General features: G+C 40.3%; 1 protein-coding gene across 1 annotated transcript in view; it reads right to left on the bottom strand.

Moving 5' to 3' along the window:
* Positions 1–3605: 3605 nt before the first annotated feature.
* TBC1D10C (TBC1 domain family member 10C) overlaps positions 3606–15094 on the bottom strand; it is a 30862-nt gene continuing 19373 nt past the window's right edge. Inside the window, exons 5-9 of the mRNA XM_087950470.1 lie at positions 14607–14721; positions 13939–14004; positions 11540–11729; positions 7556–7710; positions 3606–5072 (exon numbers count right to left, since the gene is read on the bottom strand). Of these exons, the coding sequence (XP_087806596.1) occupies positions 4659–5072; positions 7556–7710; positions 11540–11729; positions 13939–14004; positions 14607–14721 (940 nt within the window). The 3' untranslated portion in view covers positions 3606–4658. The remainder of the gene's footprint in view (positions 5073–7555; positions 7711–11539; positions 11730–13938; positions 14005–14606; positions 14722–15094) is intronic.

Here is a 15094-nt window from a genome sequence, read left to right on the forward strand (position 1 = left end):
TTATTACCTTTGCTCTTTATTGGCAACAAATTGTAGTGTCCTCGTTTGTGTATGTGCGTGTCTCTATGTCCAAGTCTATGTCTGAGTCATGTTAGGTATGACTCAAAACCATGATTAATTACTCTGGTTTTGTTCAGTGATGGGATTCAAAATTTTTTACTACCAGTTCTGTGGGCGTGGTTTGGTGGGCGTGGCAGGGGTAGGATACTGTCAAATCTCCATTCCCACCCCACTCCAAGGGAAGGTTACTGCAAAATCCCCATTCCCTCCCCACCCTACTAACCTGCTTTCCAGCTCTGTTCTCCTGTGCAGGGCAACCAAAGAAGACCCAGCCGATCAGCTGGGACTTGGGAGGCAGAGAATAGATGGGGGCGGGGCCAGTCAGAGGTGATATTCTGAACTACTCAAAATTTCCACTATCGGTTCTCCAGAGCTGGTCAGAAGCTGCTGAATGCCACCTCTGGTTTTGTTTGTCTCCCTAGGTGACAGCTGATAGCCACCATTCAGCATAGGAATGTGGGTGGGGAGGGAAAGGTTTGGTTGGGTGTAGCTGTATGTCCCAGATGTCTTGGGAGTTTGAAGATGCTGTGGAGGGATTCTGGGAATTGTTTCGTTCTGTCTTTCTGATGGAATTGAATTAGCATGTTGACTCAAAGAAGAGGGTTGCCTCTTACTTGCAGTTTTCATACCCTTCAGATCATCCAGAATAGGGGTGTCAAACTTGCATCTTCACGTGATATATAGGGACTTTCCCCCTCTTTGCTTAACCGGGCATAGGCATGGGCAATGCGTGATGCATCCAGCTATGAGTTTGACAGCCCTGATCCAGAAGGAAAGAATTCCAGCGCTTAGCAGGATGATAAATTTCAATCCAAGTGCCATTGGATTTATGGTCGCTCCCAGACATACTTTATCTTGCTTGCAAACATCTACCCACAGTTATTATTAGCACATACGTTCTCAATAGATAATCATTTGGTCCAAACTAAATTTCAACCAGCCGAAAGACTTTGCAAAAGTCTTTTCATCCCCATTGCCTGCATTTGATCTTGCTAAACTACTACACCCAAATTGAAGTTAATTGATGCATTTTGATTACTGCTTACACATAATCAGTTTCCCTTTCCATACACTTGTGGAACACCAAAACAGGTTTTCTGAAATAATTACATCACTACTGTCAAAATGTACCTTCTCCCCAGCCAGTCCATGCTAAGAAGAGTAATTTCTGATTGTTTTGCCCAATCTGTTGATGACACCTAGTGAGAGGGGAAACAAAGCCAGAGGCCCCACTAACAGTTTTCTTTAATTTATTCCATACTGCAGCTCTAACTAGTATTTATCTCAACTGTCAATACCTATTTTTTTCCATCCCACCCTCTCCGCCATCAGAACTGATGAATCTTCTTGAATGAAAGCAAAATGTTTTTTTCTTCTTCCTTGAGGAAAAAAACAGTCCAGTTGCCTTTTGAAGAAAAAAGTACCCTTGAGACAACTAAGAATATAAGAATATACCCCCTGCCCTTAATAAAAGAAATATCTGGAGTGTGTGTGTGGAAAAACTCAAAATAGTGATCATGGCATGTGACTGAAGTATTATCCTTTTGCACATGCATGCAACATTGACATGTGTGCAAAAAGGTGTGGGGCTCCAATTGTGTAACCATAACTGCCATCCTGACTTTTCTGAACCTCTCTGTAAAGGCAACTGCTTGTTACTGAGCTGAATAAGGTTTGGTGATGAATGCAATGAAAAATGTGTTGGCAAATGAGACTGATGAGGAATAATCCTATTCCCCAATATTCATTCCCAACCTTCAGTTCAGTGTTTAATACTATCTTTGCGGTTTTATTTTAGTCCAGAGCACTAATTCAAAATAAATTGAATATCCCTGCAGACCACTTTCTTTGTGACCAATGAGAGGAAGCCTTGCAGATGACTTCAGCCTGATTTTTAATTTGGTTGTTAAATGATTGGTTTCTTTTTTTAGTCTCAAGAATACATTTGGGAAACTTGCAGTTATCTTTATGAAGATGATGGCATTAACCTAACAAATTTTATCTTACCATTTATGTTTTTCTGGAATAAAGATTGACTGTATTAAGTTCACTTCCCATTCTGAGCCAATTTGGAAAGCAAATGTGGTAATATCCCTGAAATCTTGCCAGGTATTAGGATCAAGATACATTAAATCAGGATCATTTCCAGCTTTGAAAGCTGCTAAGCATATTTGGTTATTAATAGGTAAGCAGTTGTGATTTGATCTCAAATCACATGATAAGTTAACGTGATAGACCTCAAATCTGAAAATAGTGAGGATGAGGTTCTATTTGAATACCTGGGCTAAATGATGGCTTAATATTTTAAATGAATTGATTTTCAATGGCGGTTTTAAAATTTTTGAGAGATTGTCTTTTGAGTTTGGCTTGTCTTCAATATATTCTTGGCAATATTCTCAAGTAAAACATATACTAACTAAAAGCATGGCCTGAATACTTTACCAGCCTCCAAGATACTTTCTATTTTAGCTTCATTAAGAGAGGCTGCAGTCAAATGTTTACCAATAATTCATTTTCATAAGGTAGTAAAAAAATGAAGGGAAAATTTGCATTATTTATATATTGGGTCTATGGAAGGAAAAATTAGAATATCCAGTTTTGGAAAGTCAATGGGTCCAAGTATTAAAAAATGGGAAATACACTTCTTACTATTTAAAGATGAAACTAATTAATCATAAAATATTATGACAGGTCTGTTGGAGGTATCAAAGAATCTTTAATAAAGGATGGACATTAAGACTTCTTAGGTTGGCTGTGTAAGAAATTTGAACATTCTTTAACTCACATTATTTTGTCTTGTTGTATTATAGCTTTTGACTAATTCTATATTTTACAAATATAATTCAACACTCAAAATGAAATTAACATGTATGTTAATGTAATCTTGGGAACAAATAGTTAAGGAGCTCAGTGTGATGTTGAGTTATATTTGTAAGATATAGCATTAGTCATTTTATGAAAAACTTCGGCTCTATGACAGGGGTGTCAAACTCATGTCATCATGATGGCGTCACATGACATATCAGATCTTTTTTCCCCTTTGGTAAACCGGGTGGGGGCATGGCCAGCGCATGATGCATCCAGCCCGTGGGCTACAAGTTTGACAGCCCTACTCTGTGAAATTGAAGGCACAACAGAGGGGATACTGGTATGTAACTGGAAAGAAAGTCAATATAATTTTAAAGAATGGGTACAGGTTATCAGTTTATTATCTGTTTTGAAGAGTCTTTGTTCTCTAAAAATAAAAAATGACACATTTTGTTGCTAAATACTTATCAGATTTAATGATAAACTCAACAGTTAACTCCTTATAATTATTTAAACTGATCATGTGGACCTTTGTTATTAAGGGTTTTTAAATTTGTAATTATTATGATTAGTTATTTTAACCACTAATTGATTCACCCTTTCTCTATTTTCTTCAGTTTGTTCAATTTAAAACAGTATTTTCCTGGAACCAAATAATTATACAGTCCACCCGCAATTCCTTTGCCACACTGAGTCAGAACAACTTTCTGTTTTTTTATGAATATAGGAAACTCACATTTTTGTAATTTTACTAAATTAGATTCTGTGAATCTGTTTTATTATACATGTGCAATAAATTTTGCCCCCTTAGAATCAAGGTGCCAAATACCTCAAAGCCTAGAGCAATTGCAAATACACTGTATTTCAAATTAGGTTTCATTCATCCTCGTTCTTAAGAGTTCTTTTTTTTTTCTCATTGCCTGGACTTCAGGTTACAACATTCACAGCAAAAATAGATGAAAATGTGTAGCTTACAAGTAGTCCTTGTCAAGTGACCAGAATTGGGAGGAGCAAATTGGTCGTTAAGCAAAGCAGTCTCTAAGTAAAACATCACAATTTTGCAATTTTACTTCAGCTTTTGTTGGCTTTACAGACCTGCAAAGGTTCTCACAAAATTATTTTTTTTATCACCATTGTAACTGCAGAAAGTTTCTGTCTGAGGCAGCTGTTAAATGAGAGCTACCATATTTCCAAATTATCAGGGGTTCTCCTTCTGACACTACCCCAAAATTACTGGGGGTGGGAGCTGAGTGATGGGAAGAAGGGTACTTAGTGATAACCACTTGCTCTGCCCTTTGAAATTCACCAAGCTTAGCTAAATCGTATGTCTACACACACACACACACACACACTCTCACACACACACTCTCACACACACACACTCTCTCTCTCTCACACACACACACACACACAAACACCTATAACTCATAGCTCTATCTACATCCCAAAACATATGTAGGATGGGATTGCCTATCTCTTATTCTATCCCTCTTCATCTATAACCCTCTTATTCAAACAGGGTTATAGATGAAGGCTTCAGAAAGAGGAAGCTTCTAAAATTAGGAAAACCCCCCTATTTTATTTATTTTTTTCCTAGAAATTTAGGATTGCCTTCAACTCAAGCTATGTCGAAGCTTCTGAATTCATCCGTTAACCGGAGCAGGGCAGTGAGAAAATGCTGCACGATTGCTCCCCCAGAGTTCCATTGCTTCTCTGCCCCGAGTGAGAATCGTGGAGGGGTGGGATTCCTACCAGCATAGCCACCAGATCAGTGTGTGCATGCTTTGGACTCATGCCTCCAAGTAAAAAGACGACTTGGTCCTTGTGGCTTCTGGTTCTAGCTTTCTCTCCCTTCTACCCTTGGGATGCTCAAAGGCGTGGAAAGTCTTTCCCCGTGTGTCCGGCTTCTTCCTTTTCTGCTCTTTTTTCTGACCTTGCACCTCCGAGGCCCTCTTCTGCTCCTTTGGGGACGATGGGGGTGGGTCCACCTTGATTTTGGGGATGTGGAAAGTATGTGTGTGAATTTCTTTTCCTGTCTTATTGTTCTGCGCATCCTCCAGTTGCTGAACGTCAAAAATGGCCTTTGCACCCGAAAGGCGCTGCTTTGGGTTGTACTGGAATTTCGGCTGAGTTTGGCACAGTTTTCCCAGTTGGATTCTACATTCACGTTCCAGGTCACCCTCTGAGATGGGCACATCATGGACCTACCAAAGGTGAAGAAAGCAACAAGTTTAGGTATGAGGCCCAAGGAAGAAAATATGAATTTAGAATTACAGAAAATGGACTTGATGGAGAGGAGAGGTGCGGGTAACCTATCGATCGGGGTCCATATGTGGCCATAAATTCCTTCTTTTATGGCTCTTATGGCTTCAATAAGTGGCATTCCTGAATTTAGGCTGCAAATTCCCTGAAAAAAAATTCTCATTTGGAGGAGCAAAATAATTAAAAACGGGTACACAAGGCTTCATTTAATTTAACACACCAGGAATAACAAAAAACAGCCCAGCAATACAACAAAACCACCCCCTACCTTGGAATGAGAGCCTGGGCATTTACTGGGAGCCTAGGCATTACTCCTTTGCTTAAGGGCAACTCACAGCCCTCAAATTTCCCCACCTCTGCAACAGAGACAGGGAAGGACATTGGTGAATATTGCAAGGTTATAGCTGGTTTGTATGTAGGTTAGATTGCGGCTGCTGAATAGATTTCGGGGGGCGACTAGAAGCAAATCAATTAGGGCTCCCATGGGTAAACTATATTCTGCAACCTCCTGATTACCTAAAAAGAATGCTGCTGGAATTCAATGGCAGAATAGCTGATTTCCAGCATGGTACTTTTCAGCAACAATTACCACCCAAAAAAAGAGGCCAAAATAGCAATAGCACCAGCACTAGTACTTAGACTTAAATACCCCTTCATAGTGCTTTACAGCTCTCTCTAAGTGGTTTGTAGAGTCAGTATATTGTCCCCAACAATCTGGGTCCTCATTTTACCAACCTCGGAAGGATGGAAGGCTGAATCAACCTTGAGCCTGGTGAGAATAGAACTGCTGGCAGTCGGCAGAATTAGGCTGCAATATTGCATTCTAACTACTGACAGGCCAGCAGGATGATAATAGAGGTGAGAATCCAAATTCTATGTGCTGGATACCTACAAATCCCTATATAACATGACACAGAATTACATCAGGCATCAACTTGCCAACATTGATTCTACCCGTTAGAGTCACGCTTCTTCTTACCACCCCTTGAGAGTCACCACCCTCTCCTACACAGGAAGTAAATGGGACTTGGATCAGGTGGCTGGCCTTTTCTGTAGTGGCCCCTGACTTCTGATATATGCTTTTCCTGGATATGTATGTGTAGCATCTTCCTCCTTGCATTCTGCAAACCAGCGGAATCTTTTTTTATTCTAACCTGGTTTGGATCCTGACTGGCTGTTTCATGGCATTTATCTTGGTATGTAGGTGTCACTTTGTATTGTACTGTATTGGTACTCTTTCTATCAAATTGTAAACTGCCCAAGTCCTATAATAGTAGTAGTCAACAAATATTGCAAACAAAGAAAATCCATATATATACATATATACATATATACATATATACATATGTCAGGAGTACATATAGTCCGCTTGCCTCGGGAAGGGAAGGCATATATACATATATACATACACACACACACACACACACGTGCGGAAGAGGGCGGTATATAACAAACTATATTTTGAGTGGAAATGTTGGGGGTGTCTTATCGCCGGGTCGTCTTATACGCCGCATATACGGTATATACATATATACATACACACACACACACACACACACACACACACCGTGTGTGTGTGTGTGTGTTTTTACTTTGCACTTACATGGCATTCAGCTTTGTTCGGGTATTTTCCCACGTCATTGTAGTTGTGCCTTTAAAAGCTACAACTTTAAAAACACAACTATAATGACGTGGGAAAATACCCAAACAAAGCTGAATACCACACACACACACACACACACACACACACATATATACATATATATATGCATTAAGCCTCCATGAGACAGCAGTCCATCTGCGTCTGAAAGTTCACATTCTGGATAGAGAGAGAGAAGACCATTAGTTTGAAAGAGGGTTCAAGGAGTTCAAGGGTTCAAGGAGGCCATCTATGTTCAAACTGAAGAGCCCTCCCTCAACCATGGGGGAGGGATATGATATCATCTGTTTACTACGCAGTCCTTTCAGTAGTCCCAAGAAGGTTCCACACCCATTTACACTCTGATTCGGGTGACTCTGAAGAGTCAGATAAACCCCCAAGTGGCCTCAACGACTCTCAGAGAGCAAATGCTAATGAACAGATGACTGCAAAGAATATAATACTTCCATTCCCCTCCAGTCAGAACTGAAGAAACTTCTTGGATGAGAAGTGAAACATTTTCAAAGGGGAAAAAAAACCCTGGACAATCCAATTGCCTTTTGGAAAAAGCACCTCTGGAACATACATTCTCTTCTGTCCTTTAACATCCCACTCTTTACACACAGACACACCGAGAGTTTTTACCCTTTCACAAAATCTCCCAATTATTACTGTAATCATCTTTTGCAGGTCTCACATGCCTGCACATTCAAAATAGTTGATTGTGGCCAGAAAGAAACAAAAAAAGAAGCTGCTACACCAGACAGGAAGTTTTGTAGTTTCTACCTCAGCCATGAAGCTGTCTTCTTGCAGAAACTGAGGTGGGATGCTGCGTAGCTTCTCCAGTGTCTCCACCAGTCCTGAACAGGCACGTAGTTTTTCGGAGGAGCCCAGGGCTAAGCGGACTAACAGCAGACCAACACGAAACAACACCTTGACCCCTGCGGGAGAAAGCCAGGGCAGAGCAGTTGAGTTCAGGGCAAGCACTCTTGTACACTCTTGTCCATCCATCTGGCCAGGGCTATTCTGACCAGCAACAACATATTTCATGTTACTTTTGGCTGGAAGTTCTGGGATTCAAACTGGGTGTTCTTGCATTGAATAATACTGCTTCTCATGGTTTCTGGACAATCTAAGAGCTCTAGGGAAGCAGAATTAGATAATCTAAGAGCTCCAGGGAAGCAGAACTGGAGCTCCAGGGAAGCAGAATTAGAAAACTGGTGAATGAATTTACTGAAGTAATCCTTCGTACACCAAGCTATCCTGCTTACTCAGAGTGTAGCAGCTAATGTAGAACTGTAATTCCCAGAATTCCCACTCTTTGCCCATGCTCATAGAGAATTCTGGGAGCTACAGTCTCAGAAGGATATATATATATATATATTCTTAAGTTTTCACGGGTATTTATATGTATGATATTCAGCTTTGTTCGGGTATTTTCCCACGTCATTATAGTTGTGCTTTTAAAGTTGTAGCAACGTTTCGGCAGAATCTCATCTGCCATCATCAGGCTTCTGTAAACACAATACAGAAGCCTGATAGATGGCAGATGAGATTCTGGCAAAATGTTGCTACAACTTTAAAAGCACAACTATAATGACGTGGGAAAATACCCGAACAAAGCTGAATACCATACATACACACATAGATATAGATATAGATATAGATATAGGTACAGATACAGATATAGATATAGATAGATATATATATGATATAATATATATAAAATATATTAGATATAATTTGATAAAATATATAGCTTAGCATTAAGGAGAAAACCTTCCATACACCAATTCCACCCGCACTTTTTACAATTTTGTAAACAACAAACTAAAAGACTCAAGGTCCATCCCACACCTGATTGGACCTAATGGTAAAGATTGCAACGACGACACCATTAAAGCCATCATCTTTAACACATTCTTTGGCTCAGAATTTGTAAACAGCAATGGATCATGCCCAGTATTTCCTAGCCGAACCACAGAAAACTGCAATGATCTAATACATATCGATTTTACAGAAGACAATGTTGAAAAAGCACTACGCAATCTAAAACCATCTCTATCTATTGGACCGGACGGAATATGTGCCTACTTCTTTAAAAAGCTATCCACTGCCATAGCAGAACCTCTAAGCATAATCTGTGAAAAATCTTTCAGGACCAGCTCCTTGCCTAACCTATGGTCACAAGCCATGGTCATCCCCATCTTCAAAAAGGGAGACCCCAGCCTAGTTGAAAATTACAGACCAATCTCCTTATGCTGCGTCACCTGTAAAGTCATGGAATCAATTATTAACCAATCCATTATCCTCCACTTAGAGACAAACAACCTACTCTCTAATAAACAATTTGGTTTCAGAAAAAAACTGTCCTGTAATCTGCAACTCTTACACTGCAAAAACATATGGACTACACAACTCGATCAATTCAAAACAATAGACGCAATCTACATAGACTTCTGTAAAGCCTTTGATTCAGTGGTACACGACAAACTACTCCTAAAACTAAAATCTTATGGTATCTCTGGACACCTGCATAACTGGATAGAAGCATTCCTGTCAAACAGACAACAAATGGTCAAAATTGGGAGTGTCCTATCAAATTCTGTACCTGTCAATAGAGGTGTCCCCCAAGGCAGTGTTCTAGGACCAACTCTCTTCATACTCTACATAAATGACCTCTGTGATCATATTAAGAGCAACTGCATTCTTTTTGCTGATGATGTAAAGCTGTTCAATACCACAGACAATACTGCTACCCTTCAAAAAGATCTTGACTATGTATCAGAATGGTCAAACAAATGGCAACTTCAAATCTCAACAAATAAATGCTCTATCTTACATATTGGCAAAAAAAATCAGAAAATAAAATACAAGCTGAATAGTCAAGGCCTTGTTGATGATCGAAGCTCTGTCAAGAACCTTGGAATACGCATCTCTAATGATCTAAGTGCTAGAGCCCACTGTAACTACATAGCCAAAAAGGCATTAAGAGTTGTTAACCTAATCCTATGTAGCTTTTTCTCTGGTAATATCACACTACTAACGAGAGCATACAAAACATTTGCTAGACCAATACTCGAATACAGCTCATCAGTCTGGAACCCACATTACGTATCTGATATTAGCACAATTGAGAAAGTCCAGAAATATTTCACAAGAAGAGTTCTCCACTCCCCCACTCATTGTAGAATACCTTATGCCACCAGACTTGAATTCTAGACCTAGAAAACCTTGAATTACACTGTCTTTGGTTCTGATCTAAGTATGGTATATAAAATCATACATTGCAATGTCCTACCTGTCAATGAATACTTCAGCTTCAACCATAACAACACAAGAGCACACAATAGATACAAACTCAAGGTTAACTGCACCAAACTTGATAGCAGGAAATACGATTTCAGCAACAGAGTGGTCAATGTCTGGAATACTCTACCTGACTCTGTAGTCTCTTCCCCAAACCCCAAAAACTTTAACCTTAGACTGTCTACTATTGACCTCACCCCTTTCCTAAGAGGTCTGTAGGGGGCGTGCATAAGCACACCAACGTGCCTACCATCCCTGTTTATTGTTTCTTTTATTTTTCTTATATGTACCCATTTCATGTATTCATACTATGTATATACCTATTCTTATTATCTTGCAAGCAATCGACAAATCAAATTAAATAAATAAAATATATTTTTCAGGATCTCAAGTGTATGTCCTTCAACTGTAGCTCCTGAAAATCAGCATACATTTCCCATCATTTTGAAGTGGAAACACTTAAAAAATGCAGCAGAAGCCCTAAAAAAAACTTCCTTACATAACGTTGGATTTTTGGTGATTTCTTGGGCTTGTCCATGAGCTTTTCTTGGCAATTAGTATAGGGCATATCTAACAATATGCTAGTATCTTTTTCCTGAATGTTTTTTCAACTGCCCATTTTATCTGTTTTACAGCCCTGGGATTCCTGAATAGTTCTTCATCTAAATAATTATCAGATGTGATCTGGCTTAGTGATTTTAGAATAACTCCATTCCAAAATGTAAAAAAACCAGAATGTCCTGTTTCTGTGAAAACACAAAGAGCAAAGCTCTGCTTACTGAGCAGCATCTCTACTTTGCTTTTACAAAAAAAAATTTAAGTGTGAGTCCATTATAATGTTGTCCATCTTGGTTCCGAATCATGACCGTCCCTGTCCTTCTCCATCCAATATCCTATTTCTTCTTAAATTTATTTCAGAAAGATTTTAATCTCTTTATCCATAGAAGATACCTCTTCCCAAAAGAAAGGTTGTTCTGACTCTCCTGCCTTTGTTTTCCAATTTAGCATCCTATGTCAATAGAGTTAGACTCTAGCAATTCATTCTCCCAATCATCTCATACCAGAGGTGGTATTCAGCAGGTTCTGACCAGTTCTGGAGAACCAATAGCGGAAATTTTGAGTAGTTCAGAGAACCAGCAAATACCACCTCTGACTGGCCCCGCCCGCATCTATTCTCTGCCTCCCGAGTCCCAGCTGATTGGTTGGGTCTTCTTATGTTGCCCTGCACAGGAGAATGGAGCTGGAAAGCAGGTTAGTGGAGTGGGGAGGGAATGGGATTTTGCAGTAACCTTCCCCTGTCACGCCCACCAAGCCACACCCACAGAATCGGTATTAACATTTTTTGAATCCTACCACTGCCTCATACCACCAGTTGCTGCCTTGCAAAGTTTTGCAATATGATTCTGCTTCTTGTCTCAGTTCAGACTTACAGATCCCCAAGTGCTCATTGCCCTCACTCACCTTCACTCAGGAAGGCATCCCAGACTCTCAACACTGTGGGGAAGGGCAGCGTGCGGGCAAAGAGGCACAGGAACCACTCGGGCATGTACATCAAAGGGCCCACCCCATGTTTCTGCAAGTGCTTAAAGGCCTTCGGACACACTCGATGGAGGAGCGCAGTAAAAATTTCACTGTCTAGCACCAGCGCCTCCTGCAGGAAAAAGATGCAGTGACATCATTTAATGAAATACTTTTCTGTTACTCTCACTTTCATACCCTTGCCTGTCCTCAATTTATAACTATTTGTTTACAATCGTTAAAAATTATGTCAGTGTGGATACAAGCTGGGTATTAAAACACGGAATTATTTTTTCTTTATTCTTCTATAAATGATAGAATATGATGTTTAAACTTCAACCTGCATGGATCCTTCTGGATGGGCATGGAAATTTTAATTGGAATCTTCTTGCCTCTGTAATGTTATGTTGCAACATAAACCAGTGTAGCAGACCAGTGACATCTTATGATCTGACTTGAGCGCTGCATTTTCATTTGTCACTTCCTTTTGGCAGCTGTGAAATCAGGCTTTAAATAGTGGTCATTCAACACAATTTTCATTTTAATATCTAAAAATGAAGATTTTATTTCAAATAAATTTCCTTTACGTCTTCTGAAAATGGTCTATTTACCAAGCAGTGGCTGACTCGTCAAGTCACTTGCCTCTATGCTACAGTCAGGAAGTGGCATTATGGAAATTATTTCCCTTTTTGAATTTTGATCTTTCAATCATCAGAAAGGGACACACAGGTTGTGAAAGCCCAATTAAGGTTATGGGAAGTATTAAGAGAAGAATAATTCATGAAGTGGCCCCTGGAAGATAGTATAGTGGCAGTAGGAGCTACTAAGCCCTTATCCCAGAATAGAATAGACAAGAGTGTGAAAGCCAAGGGTATGAAGACACAAAGCACTTCCAGGAGGGAAGATATGAGACTTCCAGCCTTCCAGCCTACAGTTTCATCCATCCACTACAGTAGGGGATCTCCAAATTTAGCAGCTTTGAGACTTGTAGATTTCAACTCGCAGAGTTTCTTGGCCAACTTGCCTGGGGAACTCCAGGAGTTAAAGTCCACAAATCTTAAAGTTGCCAGGTTTGGAGACCCCTGCACTACAGTCTTGCTTGCCATCCTCACCTGGCACAATTCTTGAGCCTTAGGTTTTAATTTCATGCGTGAATCTTCTTTTATGTGAGTCAAATATGAAGTTGTATCACCTGAACTTTTGCCTTTAATCTATCTATTTAAAGGCTCAAAATCAAAATAAAAAATGCAGTCCTATTTTGCTCCCCCCTCCCCCCCTCCAGATCCCTAGGCACTCTCTTCCACTTCCTTGTCCCCCTCTTCCCATGGGGAACGAGATGCGAGCAGCTGATCAGCAGGCTTGTTGAAATGCCAGATCTGGAAAGAGCTGCTTTTTCAAAGTCCCATACTTCTAAAAGTCTTCTAATTACATGCCTGTTTTGCTTAATTAAAACCAGAGAGAGATTGAAAGCGGGGGGATATATTAGGGGTTCCATTCCTCTCCCCAATCAGTGGTAATTAATATCATCTCCAGCTGGAGAACATTCTGCCTAAATCAGCTAGGATGTTGCTTTCAACAAAGGAACGTAACAAACCATTTTCTCTGGCAACCTTCATCCTGGAACCTTATGGAAAACATCATAAGAAGCTAAATTGATTCTTCTCAGGAAGAGTTGAAGGGCCAGATTGTTAAAGGCTGATTTGCATGTGATAAACCAGCACAAGCCAGCAGGCACCCAATGTCAAACCCTCACTCCTGTCCCATCACTGTTTTCCTGGCTGCTGGTATTGTTGAGAAGGAAAGGTGGGTACCAAAGCCAGAGGGCTAAACCCATGGCTTAGTTTTCCAAACCCTACAGATAGTTTTGATTAAGAGAATAGCACCATTTGACAGCAAGCTGGAATAGAGGCTGTGGAAGAAGGATAAGCATTAGCAGTGGGGACAGAACAAAATATCTCAGTATAGCTTCTGCTATTAACTTTAACCTTAAACTGTCTGCCGTGGACCTCACTCCATTCCTAAGAGGTCTGTAAGGGGGCATACATAAGCACACCAGCATGCCTGCCATCCCTGTCTTACTGTTCCCATTTATTCATACTCATTCATTATGTATATACTTATACCTGTTTATACTTATATGTTTATATGTCATGTTCATACTTATACTTGTTTTTCTCATACATGCTTGAGAAACTAAAATAAATAAATAAATAAAATATTAAAAATTGGTGGGGAGAACTTTAATTCAACCCCAAAGAAAGGCCTTAAGAACTGCTGTCCCATTCCAGTTTGTTGATTCCCACCCCCACAGGTGGATATCCCTTCTTTCCTAAACCTCTCACCATTTGGGGGCTGTAGTAACCAGGCAGATAGTGGTCGCAGATCTGTACCAGGCACCAGAATGCTTGCTGGAAAAAAATAAACAGGCAGCCATCAGAGAAGACAAACAGTAGCAGCCGATAGAGATTTAGCATGGAATAACTATGATGTAGGAAAAATAAAATGGATGAAAATCTGACCCTGCCCATCTTGTCTAGAATTCTAGAGAGGGTTTGGGAAATCAGAGGGATACAACTTGGTTCCTCTCAGAAAACTTCAAAGGGTACATTAAAAAAAATGTCAGGATGCCGTCAGGAGGTCACGACGATGCAGTCACATTTCTGCCTATTTTTTATTTATGGCAATGCATATAAAGACGGACTCATCTACAGCTGTATCATCTGGACTAGCTGCATTTTGCCACCACTGCCATGTTGACTTTTTTGACCCCACATGCAGACATCCGTGTCCTTTATGTTTTGACTTGCTGAAGGGCAGTGGAAGCAATTTGGTTTCTCAGGAGCTTTGGAAATTGGGTTCAACCCCATCCAATTTCTATTTTGGAAGTATTTTAATGTTATATGGACTTACATCCTAGCCAGGAATGGCTCATATATTTTGTTAGATCAGTCAGTCAATCCAACAACCGTAGTGATAACTGTAAGGGTGAAGGCCTTTGCTTGAGACTCACCTCTGGTGGCATGTGCATGAGAAGCAGGGCACCCACTGGTCCTTGAGCTTGACAATAACCTTCTTGGGGCCGATACACAGTGTAGGCTTTCAGCAGCTGCAACAGCCCTTGCTGTCTATAACGGAATAGAGATCACAGAAGGCTTGAGGAAGCCATGGTCACATCCTTGCCTTCGGTTCACCAAATCCAACCCAGTAAGAGCACTCCAGCTCAGCTTTGTTATTCTGCTTTTAGGTAGAATCCTGTGCCGTGCCTTGGCCAGTAGGATTCAACCTGTTGCTCAGTCTTAGAATTTGTAAGTGGGCTTTCCATTCCCCAACACTCTACCATGGGGCAAGTGACCAGCCTACATATATGGTAGGATTGTCCACATCCCACAGATAAACTGGGTTCAAAGCAACTGGCTGGGATGATTCAAATAGTACCCTAATGCATCTGGAAAATTTGGGGTTAGCCAAGTTAGAGTTGGAAATGGAATCAGTTATACA

This window comes from Notechis scutatus, chromosome 1, assembly GCF_049901735.1.
Source record: "Notechis scutatus isolate UNSWTSFEM ecotype Mainland chromosome 1, rNotScu1.2, whole genome shotgun sequence".
NCBI classification, from domain to species: Eukaryota; Metazoa; Chordata; class Lepidosauria; order Squamata; family Elapidae; genus Notechis; species Notechis scutatus.